We start from the raw sequence: 14,016 nt of genomic DNA on the forward strand, positions 1-14,016 counted from the left end.
CCTCCTTCAGCGTGTCTCTCTGTCTCTCTCTGTCCCCCCCCCTCCTTCAGCGTGTCTCCCTCTCTCTCTATCTCCCTTCTTCAGCGTGTCTATCTCTGTCCCCCCCTCCTTCAGCGTGTCTCTCTCTCTCTGCCCCCCCTCCTTCAGCGTGTCTCCCTCTCTCTCTATCTCCCTCCTTCAGAGTGTCTCTCTCTCTCTGTCCCCCCCTCCTTCAGCGTGTCTCCCTCTCTCTATCTCCCTCCTCCAGCGTGTCTCTCTGTCTCTCTCTGTTCCCCCCTCCTTCAGCGTGTCTCTCTCTCTCTGTCCCCCCCTCCTTCAGCGTGTCTCTCTCTCTCTGTCCCCCCTCCTTCAGCGTGTCTCTCTCTCTCTGTCCCCCCCTCCTTCAGCGTGTCTCTCTCTCTCTGTTCCCCCCCTCCTTCAGCGTGTCTCTCTCTCTCTGTTCCCCCCCTCCTTCAGCGTGTCTCTCTCTCTCTGTCCCCCCCTCCTTCAGCGTGTCTCTCTCTCTCTGTTCCCCCCCTCCTTCAGCGTGTCTCTCTGTCTCTCTCTGTTCCCCCCCTCCTTCAGCGTGTCTCTCTGTCTCTCTGTTCCCCCCCTCCTTCAGCGTGTCTCTCTGTCTCTCTCTGTTCCCCCCCTCCTTCAGCGTGTCTCTGTCTCTCTCTGTTCCCCCCCTCCTTCAGCGTGTCTCTCTCTATCTCTGTACCCCTCCTCCTTCAGTGTGTCTCTCTCTATCTCTGTACCCCTCCTCCTTCAGTGTGTCTCTCTCTATCTCTGTACCCCTCCTTCAGTGTGTCTCTCTCTCTCTGTCCCCCTCCTTCAGCGTGTCTCTCTCTATCTCTGTACCCCTCCTTCAGCGTGTCTCTCTCTATCTCTGTCTCCCTCCTTCAGTGTGTGTCTCTCTCTCTGTGTCCCCCCTCCTTCAGTGTGTGTCTCTCTCTCTCTGTGTCCCCCCTCCTTCAGCGTGTCTCTCTCTCTCTGTGTCCCCCCTCCTTCAGCGTGTCTCTCTCTCTCTGTGTCCCCCCTCCTTCAGCGTGTCTCTCTGTCTCTCTCTATCTCTTTCCCCCCTCTTCAGCGTGTCTCCCTCTCTCTCTCTGTCCCCCCCCCCCTCCTTCAGCGTGTCTCTGTCCCCCTTCACTCTCCGTTGCTTTACTTACCTTCATTCTTTATGTTCCGCTGACTTCTGTCCTCTCTGCTCTCTGCTGCCGCTCCTCACTGACGCTGTCGGAAGTGATGACGTCACGCCCGGCAGTCAGTGAGGGCAAGGATCCGATGAGTAACTTTTTTTTTTTTGGAGGGTGATCGCGGCACCCCTGTGACAGCGCCACGGCACCCCAGGGAGCCGTGGCACACACTTTGGTAAACCGCCGCTCTAGATAGTAGTGTTGGTTGAACACTACCCTTGTTTTCTTTCTTATGCTAAATACAGTGAATGCAGCAGGCAGTTGTAAGATGTTATATCCACTAATTGTGCTAAACTATGATAAACAGGAGTTTAATCTCTAGCAAAAGAATAGTTCAAAACTGCACAGGAAAAACCTACAGATGTAAGTAAAATACTATTTGTATTATAGAAGACCCTGGAACAAGTGAAGATGTGTGTAAGAACATGACTGAGCTAGGAATAAGCATGTGATGGTTTAAGAGGTAGACGTATATTCTAGCAATAAGAAGCAGGGATTGGTTGAGGTAGCCGGTGAGATATTAAGGTTCATAGTGGAACTATGTATAATTGTACGGGTGGAATGATCTCAGACAGTGGATTGCAAGGTGATAGTATCTACATGATCAGATCAGAATGGCTTAACAGCATGTTTGGCCCCCCGAGAAAGCTGGCACTTGTAAGAGGAGGATGTGGCTTCAGATCGCACTTCCAAGTACATCCATGAAGTTCTTGGGCATAGAAATTGATTCCGCGACACAATGTACGTACTGAGTGTAAGGTTGGTTTGAAACACCTGTAATCTCCTCTTGAAAAGATAAATTTTGCAGCAAGAACCCTGCAAGGTAGAGTAACCACAAGGACAGTCGGTGCTGGCCACAAATCTCTTTATTAGGGTAACGATTGAAATGAGGTTTTAAAGATATGGGATTTTTACATAAGTTGAAATGAGCTGTGTTTTATCAAAAACCTAGAGCGCATACTAGACTCAGCCACTAGGGGGTACTGTAACTCATTTGTGAGTTTACATCTACACACTGGGCTTTTTTCAGAGTTAGTAGTAAATTCTGCTACAAGGTACAATATTGCACCTTGGCTAAATCACGTTGCACTGTACATAAACTGCTTATACCAAGCTACCTACAGAAATGAATTAATTAGCCACATTTATAGCTCTTCCTTGACCCAATAATTGGCCAATAATAATGGAGTAAGGAGTGGCGTTGTATGAATTCCCCAAAGATCATTTTACTACAGTTTGCCTGAATTTGGCCTCAAAATTCTCAAATGTCTATGACCTTCGTATTTTTCTATATTTCTATATTTTTATACCTCTATAGGCAGTGACAATAATGACGTTGCGGAGAAGCTAAGTGACACTTTGCGGAGTAAAATCATTACTTGAAAGCATTGCCAGCAATCACATTTTTACCGCTCCTTAAATACAACTTGTCCTTGATTTAGATAAAATAAGACTCTATACCCATCTATGCAGTTTATGTGTGTGGGTAAACACATGAAAACTGATAAAAATAAAATAGTAATCAATGCGGACACAGTGTTGATTTAATTTACTGCAGGAAACCCGCTCAACTGCCTGTGTATCAATGCAGGACAGAAATCATTGCAAAACGCGTAAGGTCATACTGTCTCTAACTGTCTCTGCAATTTTTTTCTGGTCACCCCCTGTGTCCTTTATTAGCTAGAATTTATGTAACACACCCCAATTTATAGAGATGTAATGCTAAACTATAACAAAGGGATTAGAGTTTATTCCAGAGATTTTGGGTCATGAAGCGTGCATTGAAGGCAGCACGGTGGCTCAGTGGTTAGCACTTCTGCCTCACAGCACTGGGGTCATGAGTTCGATTCCCGACCATGGACTTATATGTGCAGAGTTTTTATGTTCTCCCCGTTTTTGCGTGGGTTTCCTCCGGGTGCTCTGGTTTCCTCCCACAATCCAAAAACATACTGGTAGGTTAATTGGCTGCTACCTAATTGACCCTAGTCTCTTTCTATCTGTCTGTCTGTCTGTGTGTATATATGTTAGGGAATATAGACTGTAAGCTCCAATGGAGCAGGGACTGATGTGAGTGAATTCTCTGTACTGCGCTACGGAATTAGTGGCGCTATATAAATAAATGATGATGTGATGATTCTCTAAAATTAAAGGTACACCATGTACAATTACTGTGCAATCTGCTTTTCCTACTATTCCCTATTATTTATTATTGGTTAGCACAGATTGTAACAAAGGGATATTTTGGATTGTGTGCTGTGGAAATGCCCTTTACTTATTGTTACCCATTTTTATACCTGGCACTACCTCAATCATTTACCTATATGTTTCCTTGTGCTGTAGCAATATATACTGCTCAGATACCATAACGGACTCTCAGGAAAACTGCACAGGTAACTGTAGATGAACGGTTGGATTGAGAAGGCAGAGTGAAATCCACCATGAATATACAAAACAAATTCCGTTCCTGACTGTTCATGTACAATACACAGAGACCTGTGAGGTGGCTTAGTGGTTAGCACTTCTGCCTTACAGCATTGATTTCAATGCCCGACCATGGCTTTATCTCTGGAGTTTGTATGTTATCCCCGTGTTTGCGTGGGTTTCCTCCCACATTCCAAAAATATACTAGTAGGTTACTTGCCTGCTATCAAATTGACCCTAGTCTCTCTTCCTGTGTATATGTGTTAGGAAATTTAGACTGTAAGCTCCAATGGTGCAGGGACTGATGTAAGTGAGTTCTCCGTAGAGAGCCGTGGAGTTAGTGGCGCAATATAAATAGCTGATGATGATGCTAGTCTAAGGAGGTGCAAGTCTAGGTCAACACTGTCCAGGGAACAGCAGATAACATATTTAACGTTGCTTTCTCTTTACTACGCCTCCATTCTCTTTTGGCTTGGCGAGATAAGCTGTGTTATGGCCTATTCATACAGAGGGTTTTGGGCAGTGTAGTATAAGCAAGCAGGGTTCACAACTATGACCCAGGTTACTTACTTCCCCATAGTATCCATCTAAAATATAAACCCTCCCTTGGGTCTTTTGTACTTTTGTGGAAACAATACAAAACACTTATCCAGAAATATTTTTGCTCTTGATTTAAGGGATTATACTCACATTGCTGAGAATAAAATTATTTTATTAGGTTTTCTACTAGAGGGGAAATAGGCACAATTGAACAGCTCTGGTTCCCCTCCTTTTGTGATTAGTGGCAAAGTATCCTAAATAAGAGGATGTTAGAGTACCCTCGTGTTGGCATTGGAGCACAATATATTGATGACATACCTCCGGGGAGGCGGGCATATCCAGTTCCCTCTTGCCTCCTGGGTACCATCCATGGGACCAATGCTGGGCATGTGATAGCTGTGTACTGACTGCGAACAGAGCCAGGAGCAGAAGGATCAGGTGGCTTTGACAGGCCATGGATCAGCGTGTGTGGTCACAGTTTACAGGACAGTGCCTGAGGAGAGAAAAATGATGGAAGTAAAATATCTGCAGGAGCACTGTTACTATGTGGTGCACAAATGATGGGATTCCTAGTTGCCAATATATTCAAATCATTTCTCGTGAAAATTTAAAGTGTATCCAAGACCCTTACAGGTGGTGGAGTCTTGGAGGATTTTGGTGCAAGTCATTCCATTTACTTGGTTGTAAAATACTGTCTGTTTTTTCAATGCTACATAAAAGTATAAAGCCCAGTGAGTAAGAATAGTAAGAAAGAATTATATCAACTAGAGACAGGTGTAGCAATGTGTCCGATCTACCACTGTTGGTATTAGTAATTAAAATAATACCAATATTTACCATGAAGTGTTACTTAAAAATCACAACAATGGTTGACAATTGTGACAGTCTAAAAGTTTTTGTTTACGTATGTAAATCAATGAGCAGAGACTCTAATTCTAAAATAATGGGACAAACACACTGAACTTGTTGAAAGGTGCAATAATTCCTTTTTATATAGGGTCTCCCTTCTAGAAGGTCCTCTTTGGTTGTGGTCTCATCCGGTCATGGCATAAGGTAACCCACAGCTTCTCAGTTCCCGTTTATCAGCCTGACTCTGCATCAAGTAACTACCAACTTCTCAGTTCCCGTTTATCAGCCTGACTCTGCATCAAGTAACCACCACCTTCTCAGTTCCCATTTATCAGCCTGACTCTGCATCAAGTAACCACAACCTTCTCAGTTCCCGTTTATCAGCCTGACTCGGCATCAAGTAACCACCAACTTCTCAGTTCCCGTTTATCAGCCTAACTCTGCATCAAGTAACCACCACCTTCTCAGTTCCCGTTTATTACCCTAACTCGGCATCAAGTACCCACCACCTTCTCAGTTCCCGTTTATTACCCTAACTCTGCATCAAGTAACCACCACCTTCTCAGTTCCCATTTATTTCCCTAACTCGGCATCAAGTACCCACCACCTTCTCAGTTCCCATTTATTACCCTAACTCGGCATCAAGTAACCACCACCTTCTCAGTTCCCATTTATTACCCTAACTCGGCATCAAGTAACCACCACCTTCTCAGTTCCCATTTATTACCCTAACTCGGCATCAAGTAACCACCAACTTCTCAGTTCCCGTTTATCAGCCTGACTCTGCATCAAGTAACCACCACCTTCTCAGTTCCCGTTTATCAGCCTGACTCTGCATCAAGTAACCACAACCTTCTCAGTTCCCGTTTATCAGCCTGACTCTGCATTAAGTAACCACCACCTTCTCAGTTCCCGTTTATCAGCCTGACTCTGCATCAAGTAACCACCACCTTCTCAGTTCCCGTTTATCAGCCTGACTCTGCATCAAGTAACCACAACCTTCTCAGTTCCCGTTTATCAGCCTGACTCTGCATCAAGTAACCACCACCTTCTCAGTTCCCGTTTATCAGCCTGACTCTGCATCAATTAACCACCACCTTCTCAGTTCCCGTTTATCAGCCTGACTCTGCATCAAGTAACCACCACCTTCTCAGTTCCCGTTTATCAGCCTGACTCTGCATCAAGTAACCACCACCTTCTCAGTTCCCGTTTATCAGCCTGACTCTGCATCAAGTAACCACCAACTTCTCAGTTCCGGTTTATCAGCCTGACTCGGCATCAAGTAACCACAACCTTCTCAGTTCCCGTTTATCAGCCTGACTCTGCATCAAGTAACCACCACCTTCTCAGTTCCCGTTTATCAGCCTGACTCTGCATCAATTAACCACCACCTTCTCAGTTCCCGTTTATCAGCCTGACTCGGCATCAAGTAACCACCAACTTCTCAGTTCCCGTTTATCAGCCTAACTCTGCATCAAGTAACCACCACCTTCTCAGTTCCCGTTTATCAGCCTGACTCTGCATCAAGTAACCACCACCTTCTCAGTTCCCGTTTATCAGCTTGACTCTGCATCAAGTAACCACCACCTTCTCAGTTCCCGTTTATCAGCCTGACTCTGCATCAAGTAACCACAACCTTCTCAGTTCCCGTTTATCAGCCTGACTCGGCATCAAGTAACCACCACCTTCTCAGTTCCCGTTTATCAGCTTGACTTGACATCAGGTAACCACCAACTTCTCAGTTCCCGTTTATCAGCCTGACTCTGCATCAAGTAACCACCTCCTGCTCAATTCTTATTTGAATATGTTCTCAGTCTGACTCAGCATCAGGTAACCACCACCTTCTCAGTTCCCGTTTATCAGCTTGACTTGACATCAAGTAACCACCAACTTCTCAGTTCTCATTTGGTTGGTGTCTCATCCCGATTGGGAATCAGATAACCCATAAATTCTCAGTTCTCATTTGATTGTTGATCTAATTCATTCAGGATAGATACTAATTTTCCTGGTGTGAGCCCTGCAAACTACTGACAGGACAATGTCCAACTGAAAATGATGGTGATATCTGCTCAGTGGTCAGATGGAGACTATCCATGCTCTGGTCTTCTAGATATCCTATACATATATATATATAGGATAGTGTCTTGGATAGAAAGAAGACTTATCTTCTTATTGTCCATCTGATAAGAGCTTTTATGTAGGTTCTGGGTGGTGAATGTTTTCCTGTAATAACACAATGACAGCTAAGTAATTGAGGACCTTACTTAGTTGTGCACTCCAAAGGGAAAGTTTTAAATACATTACTGTTTAATTGGAGTATGTAAGATCCAATAAAACTGTATTATGATCATATTCAGTGATCATGTTACGTTGAGTACAGGCAGCATCATTGAATATATATTGATTATATATTGATTATATAGTTATATTGATGCCCTGCAGCATCATTGACAGTGAATATCTCTAGTAATGGACAGGAACTCTGATACAAAGGAGTATCCTTATCAGATAAGTACCGGTGTATCCCCCAATAGTCCAGATTTTCTTTAGACTGTGCCATTTCAGTTATCAAAATAGCAAGACCTGATGGTAAAGGGCATGGTCTTGTGAGAAAGAGTGACCATCTGAATGGATCAGGATTTGGCATGGATGGTGTAGCTGTGGCTTAATTGGTTTATATTTTCCATTGTTGGGAGGCAGGTAAAGGTATCTTATTAAATACATGGCCTGACTTCACTATTTAACAATAACATTTCCTTCATTGAGTCCATTTCACTAAAATGATTCTTTTTCAAGTAAGGATGATGAAGTTAATGAATTAATGAGTAGTATAACATCCTATGAACAGACTTTGATACTGTGCCATGAAATTCTGAAATATTCTTTTATTATAAACCCAACAGCAATTTATGTATGTAGCCATCCGTTATTGCTGAGTAATTCCAGGACGTTGCCTGATAGAAGTTCCATAAACCTTAACTATTTAATCCGACCACCTCAATAATCTGCCATGGTACACTTTTGGTTGATCAATTTGTTTATGTTTTCTTAAATTATTGTTCTAATGTGCATTGTATTTGAACGGAACAATAGGTAATTCTATGACTCCTGTACTGTTTTTGCAGGTGTGAGTTCTTTGTTTGACCCGGAAATACTGTAGACACCAATACAAAGCATTGGGGTCAGGCTATTATCCTTGATGCGCGAGTAAGGGGATCACTGCACCGTATCCAGCTGCTTGTTGTCATACCAAACAGCCAAATCGTCACATAGGGGACAGGGAGCACCACTAGAATTATTGATGGTGTAGTGCAGTACATACAGTGCTGCCAAGAGGAATTCAGGGCCCCGGTACAACAAATTCATGCCCCCCCCCCTTATAGTTGAGTAAGCAAATAAATTTTGTACCACCTCATGGCGGCGCAAACTTTTTCATGGGTGTGGTCACACAATTTGGGGCGTGACAATGCGCCATTGGGGCGTGGCTAGCACAATAAAATCACTAGGTCCTGAATTCCCCAGAGCGTGACATTTGTCCAAGCACTCCTGACTTTCAGGATATCTAGCACCCTTGTGTAGTATAGGAAGAATGCAGTGTGTACAGAAAGAGTTCAGTCTTGGCCTGCGCCCACTGGGCTCACCAAACATTGGCATTGTCCCTACTAGAATCACAACATTTCACACACTATGCTGCTCTGTCCTACCTGTTCTTCTCACTTTTACCACCTGTGGCTGCTGGTTTCTTTAGTTGCGGCTTGTCCAGATCCTGGAATGTTGGAGGACCTATTTGGAAAAAAAATGGCTACATTTAGAAAATTACAGCCAGGCCCACCGTTAAATCAATAACATCCATTATTAATAATTAGGCCTTCCTCCAGCCCCAACATTAAAATAGTATTCCCATTACCCCGCAAACAAAATAGCAGCCATTAATTAGCCACATCTACCTCACACACACTACATTGTCAAAAGCTCCGTGCCATCACACACACATTACTGTGCCCCTTTATCATCACCACGCTATGCCCCCTTATGATCACACTGCGCCCTCCATGCTGCCTTTGCCCCTTTCTTTAACCCCCTGTGCTATGCTGCTTGTCCCTCTTTTTTTAACCCTCTGTGCCATGCTGCTTGTCCCTCTTTTCTTTAACCCCCTGTGCCATGCTGCTATTGTCCCTCCTTTCTTTAACCCCCTGTGCCTCTCTGCATTTCTCCTTCCTTTCTTTAACCCCCTGTGCCATGCTGCTTGTCTTGTCCCTCTTTTCTTTAACCCCCTGTGCCATGCTACTTGTCCCTCTTTTTTAACCCCCTGTGTAATGCTGCTATTGTCCCTCCTTTCTTTAACCCCTCTGTGTCATGCTGCTATTGTCCCTCCTTTCTTTAACCCCTCTGTGTCATGCTGCTATTGTCCCTCCTTTCTTTAACCCCTCTGTGTCATGCTGCTATTGTCCCTCCTTTCTTTAACCCCTCTGTGTCATGCAGCCCCCCCCCCCGTTTTCCTCCCTTCACTTACCTTTACTTCTCTCTTCTTTCTTGTCTTCTCTGCTGCCCTGTGCTCCATTGCTCCAGACTGACTGAATGCTGGGCGTGACATGATGATGTCACACCCGGCATTCAGTCAGTCTGGAGCAATGGAGCACAGAGCAGCATAGAGGAGGGGCGCCAGTGCCGCAATCACGTAAGTATGGTTTGTTTTTTGTTAACTACCCTGCTCCACCCACCAACGACCGAGCCCCCCCTGCCGAAAAAAAAAAAAAAGAAAAGAAAAGAAAAAAAAATAGTTTTGAATTATTTTTTTTTTTTTTAAAAAATCGTCGGCGTGAGGGCCCGGGCCGGGCCCCCTGACATGCCCGGGTAATTAGTACCCGCTCCCCCCCTCTCGGCGGCCCTGAGTATATACACAACTTCACAGTGGTTAGTATCTACCAAAAGTGGTAGACAACTTGGAAGGACAACTGGAAGGACAACTGTTGAACCGCCGACTGGGCCATGGGCGCCCAAGGCTCATTGATGGGAGCGAAGGCTAGCCCCTCTGGTCCAATCCCACAGAAGAGCTACTGTTGTACAAATTGCTGCACAAGTTAATTCTGGCTGTGATAGAAAGGTGTCAGAACATACAGTGCATTGCGGCTTGCTGTGTATGGGGCGTCATAGCCGCAGACTGGTGTACCAGAACTGGACCATGGAGCAATGAAATAAGGTGGCCTGGTCTGATGAATAAAATTTTCATTTACATCTTGTGAAGGGCTGGGTGAGTGTGCTTCGTTTATCTGGATGCCCTATCGGAAGAAGCTGGCGGAGTCAGTGTAATGCTCTGGGCAATGTTCTGCTGGAAAACTTTGGATCCTGGCATTCATGTGGATGTTACTTTTACATGTACCACCTACCTAAACATTGCAGACCAAGTACACCCTTTCATGGCCTTTTTCAGCAGGATAATGAGCCCTGCCACACTGCTAAAAATTGTTCAGGAATGGTTTGAGGAACATGACAAAGAGTTCAAGGTGTTGACTTGTCCTCCAAATTCCCCAGATCTCAATCCAATCGAGCATCTGTGGGATGTGCTGGAAATACAAGTTCGAGCCAAGGAGGCCCCACCTCGGAACTTACAGAACGTAAAGGATCTGCTGCTAACGTCTTGGTGCCAGATACAACAGGACAACTTCAGAGGTCTACAAAAATGCACACAATTGGAATGGAATATTGAAAGCGACAGTAACCCAATTGTCGGAAAAGTGGTATGTAGACTCAGGAGCGACTAGTCATATGACAAACAACAAGGACTTCTTTACTGAACTTGATTTGAACCATTAAGAAACAATCTACCTGGCAGATGGAACAAATATCATTGCAGAAGGGAAAGGGAATGGTCAATTCCTATGCTCCAAGGGTAATGGCAGCTATGCAGAGATACCCGTAACAGATGTGCTATATGTTCCCAAGCTTGAACATTTATACTGTCTGGATATCGCAGAGCAGCAGGCAAAGCTGAGCGCACAGAAACACGCTGACTGTATTCACAAGTGGCATAGAAGATTAGGACATAGACACCCAGATTGCATAAAGGAAATGCAGAGGAGAGACCTCGCCAGGGATCTCACAGTGTCAGACTGTTCGGAAATGATGAAATGCCAATACATGCTTCGAAGGGTTACTGTTGTTTTGACGGCAGAAGAGGGACTTACACAACATTAGGCAGGTGGTTTTAATGTTGTGGCTGATTGGTGTATAATATAATATATCATCTGCTCAAGTAGAAGACATCATGTTTCTGCTGTGCTGCCTTCATTGTTTATGTTTAAGGCCAAAGATGTTTACTTGTCAGCTAATAAAACAGATATCGCTCCCTATCATCTGTGCTGTATGATCTAATCGTCACCTCTGAGACACCTTCTCGCTGCCCATGTCTCATTCTTGGGGAGCTGCAAGTTACATGTTAAATTTATTGTCCCTGTCCTGCATCTGCCTGGTGCCAAATTGTCTCCTTGTAAAATCCAGCTGACATCACATTAGGGAGTAGGGTGTTAAATACATTTAAATAACTCAACTCCTTGTTTCCAGACTGAAAAGAAAGTTTATGCTTTCTGTTTTCTTATAAACAACAAGTTAACCCGTGCATGATACTCATGCATTTTTTTGTCAAATAATGTCAGTATACCAAATTTCAGGTCATTCGGATGAGCCCTTTCTGAGAAAATAGTTTTTTCCACAGACACACACACACACTAACACACGCCGCTACACATGCAGGGGTGGGTCTAGAAAATGTTTGTTCCCCAGGGGAATGTTAGGGCGGGGCCATTTAGGCCCCGCCCCCTTTCCGACTTCTGAGGCTGCCGGGGGCACCCCCCTGGATCCGCCACTGTACACATGTGTGTTCATGAGGTAAAATTACCTCACGAAAATGAGTTTGACCCCTCAACTCGTCAATAATGTCAGTATACCAAATTTCAGCCCTTTTTGAGGGTTTTTTTCCACACACACTAAGAATTTAGTAGGTCAGTTAACCCCGTGCATGATACTCATGCATTCTAGTCATATCAAGCTACTTAAGGTGTTAAAAACTCCCCACTGTCACCCCCGGCAACCACCAACCACTCCCCACTGTCACCCCCGGCAACCACCAACCACTCCCCACTGTCACCCCCAGCAACCACCAACCACTCCCAACTGTCACTTCTCCTTCAAGAAATATATAGGTCAGTGTATAACTCTGCCCAGCAGGTGGCGCTGCAGCTAGTTTTTTTTTTTTTCACACACAGACAGATTAACACACGCCACTAGACATTTATATTATAGACAAGTTAACCCGTGCATGATACTCATGAATTCTAGTCAAATCAAGCTACTTAAGGTCTTAAAAAGGTTCTTGTCATGCATTTGGACCTAGCCCAGGCCTCCTCAGGGGAAGAGCGTTACTTCCCGACGCAAGCGGCCTTTTTAATGTGTGTTCATGAGGTAAAATTACCTCACGAAAATGAGTTTGACCCCTCAACTCGTTAATTTAGCCTTTACTACCCCTCCCACGGGGGAAGGGGGGATGATGGAAGTTAACTGACTTGACTATTCTAATTTTTTTGTCAAATAATGTCAGTATACCAAATTTCAGGTCAATTGGATGAGCCCTTTCTGAGAAAATAGTTTTTCCACACACACACACTAACGCACGCCTCTACACATGTGTGTTCATGAGGTAAAATTACCTCACGAAAATGAGTTTGAGCCCTACCAAATTTCAGCCCTTTTTGAAATTTTTTTCCCCACACACACTAATAATTTAGTAGGTCAGTGTATAACTCCGCCCAGCAGGTGGCCCTGCAACTTGTTGTTTTTTTTTTCACACACACACAGACAGACGCCACTAAGCATTTATATATTAGATTATTACGCTGAATTTTTAAAGGGCCATTAAACACAAAATACACATTGATCAAATATGACGTCAGAGTTAACGTTCCCTCAATCTGACATAATTTGAAAAGTTTGCCATCGTGTGCTTGTTGAAGGTAAATAATTGGGTGAAGGTGGTAATCAATCATTTCTGTACACTAATATTGGTTGTGATGCGATTAATATGGAACCAAACAATAATCTTAGCAAATAACAACATGTAAATAAGTTTAATCTATTTATTTTAATTAAAATAAAATATAATGTTGTAATGCAGCTAATTAATGTGTCCAACATATTAATTGCATCGAGTTCGGTCTCGTTCTGTTTGCAATTACATGAGTACGTTTCCGGTATTATTTATGTAGCGTTCGCACATTGCGAACGTTAGTTATAAATAATATCACTGTTCATACACCAAAGAGCAACTCCAGAGACGTCATAAAAGAACCAGTTTCAGGCGAGCACGCAGGGGGAGTTTCCAGTTCCCTGGAAACACCCTTACTCAAAGGATGACGAAAAAGCAAGTATTAACATGCAAAACACCTGCCCAGTGACGCTTATCCGACAGCGTCACGGGTGCTATATATTCTAGCACTGTCAAAACGGAGGTGCTGCGCATGCGCAGTCGCAGCAGCTCCTCTAAGGAACAGACAGACAGCTAGTGCTGCGCCGGCTGTTAGATGAGGTGAGAACGTGTGATGCGCGTTAGTGTGAAGCAGGGTGGGGAAAGGATGTAATGCGGGGGGGGCAGTGTTATGGGGGTGTGATGCAGGGGCACAGAGTGGCATGAGGGGCACGGTGTATTTATAATGTATATACACATTTTATTGAAATTTTTCTTATGGCACTGAAATTATATATACATATATATATATACAAGTTAACCCGTGCATGATACTCATGCATTCTAGTCAAATCAAGCTACTTAAGGTGTTAAAAAGGTTCTTGTCATGCATTTGGGCCATAGCCCAGGCCTCAACCACCAACCACTCCCCACTGTCACCCCCGGCAACCACCCACCACTCCCAACTGTCACTTCTCCTTGAAGAAATATATATATATATATATTTTTTAAATCTTTATAAACACTTTTAACAATTAACAAATTAAATTAACAAATTAAAAACATCTTAGT

General features: G+C 44.0%; 1 protein-coding gene across 1 annotated transcript in view; it reads right to left on the reverse strand.

Moving 5' to 3' along the window:
- The window catches only part of LOC142103882 (progonadoliberin-2), a 31,617-nt gene that overhangs the window by 8,682 nt on the left and 8,919 nt on the right, over window positions 1–14,016 (reverse strand). The window contains exon 2 of the mRNA XM_075188219.1: window positions 4,458–4,632. Coding sequence (XP_075044320.1) covers window positions 4,458–4,595 — 138 coding nt within the window. The 5' untranslated portion in view covers window positions 4,596–4,632. The remainder of the gene's footprint in view (window positions 1–4,457; window positions 4,633–14,016) is intronic.

The sequence above is a fragment of the Mixophyes fleayi genome, chromosome 1, assembly GCF_038048845.1.
Source record: "Mixophyes fleayi isolate aMixFle1 chromosome 1, aMixFle1.hap1, whole genome shotgun sequence".
NCBI lineage: Eukaryota > Metazoa > Chordata > Amphibia > Anura > Limnodynastidae > Mixophyes > Mixophyes fleayi.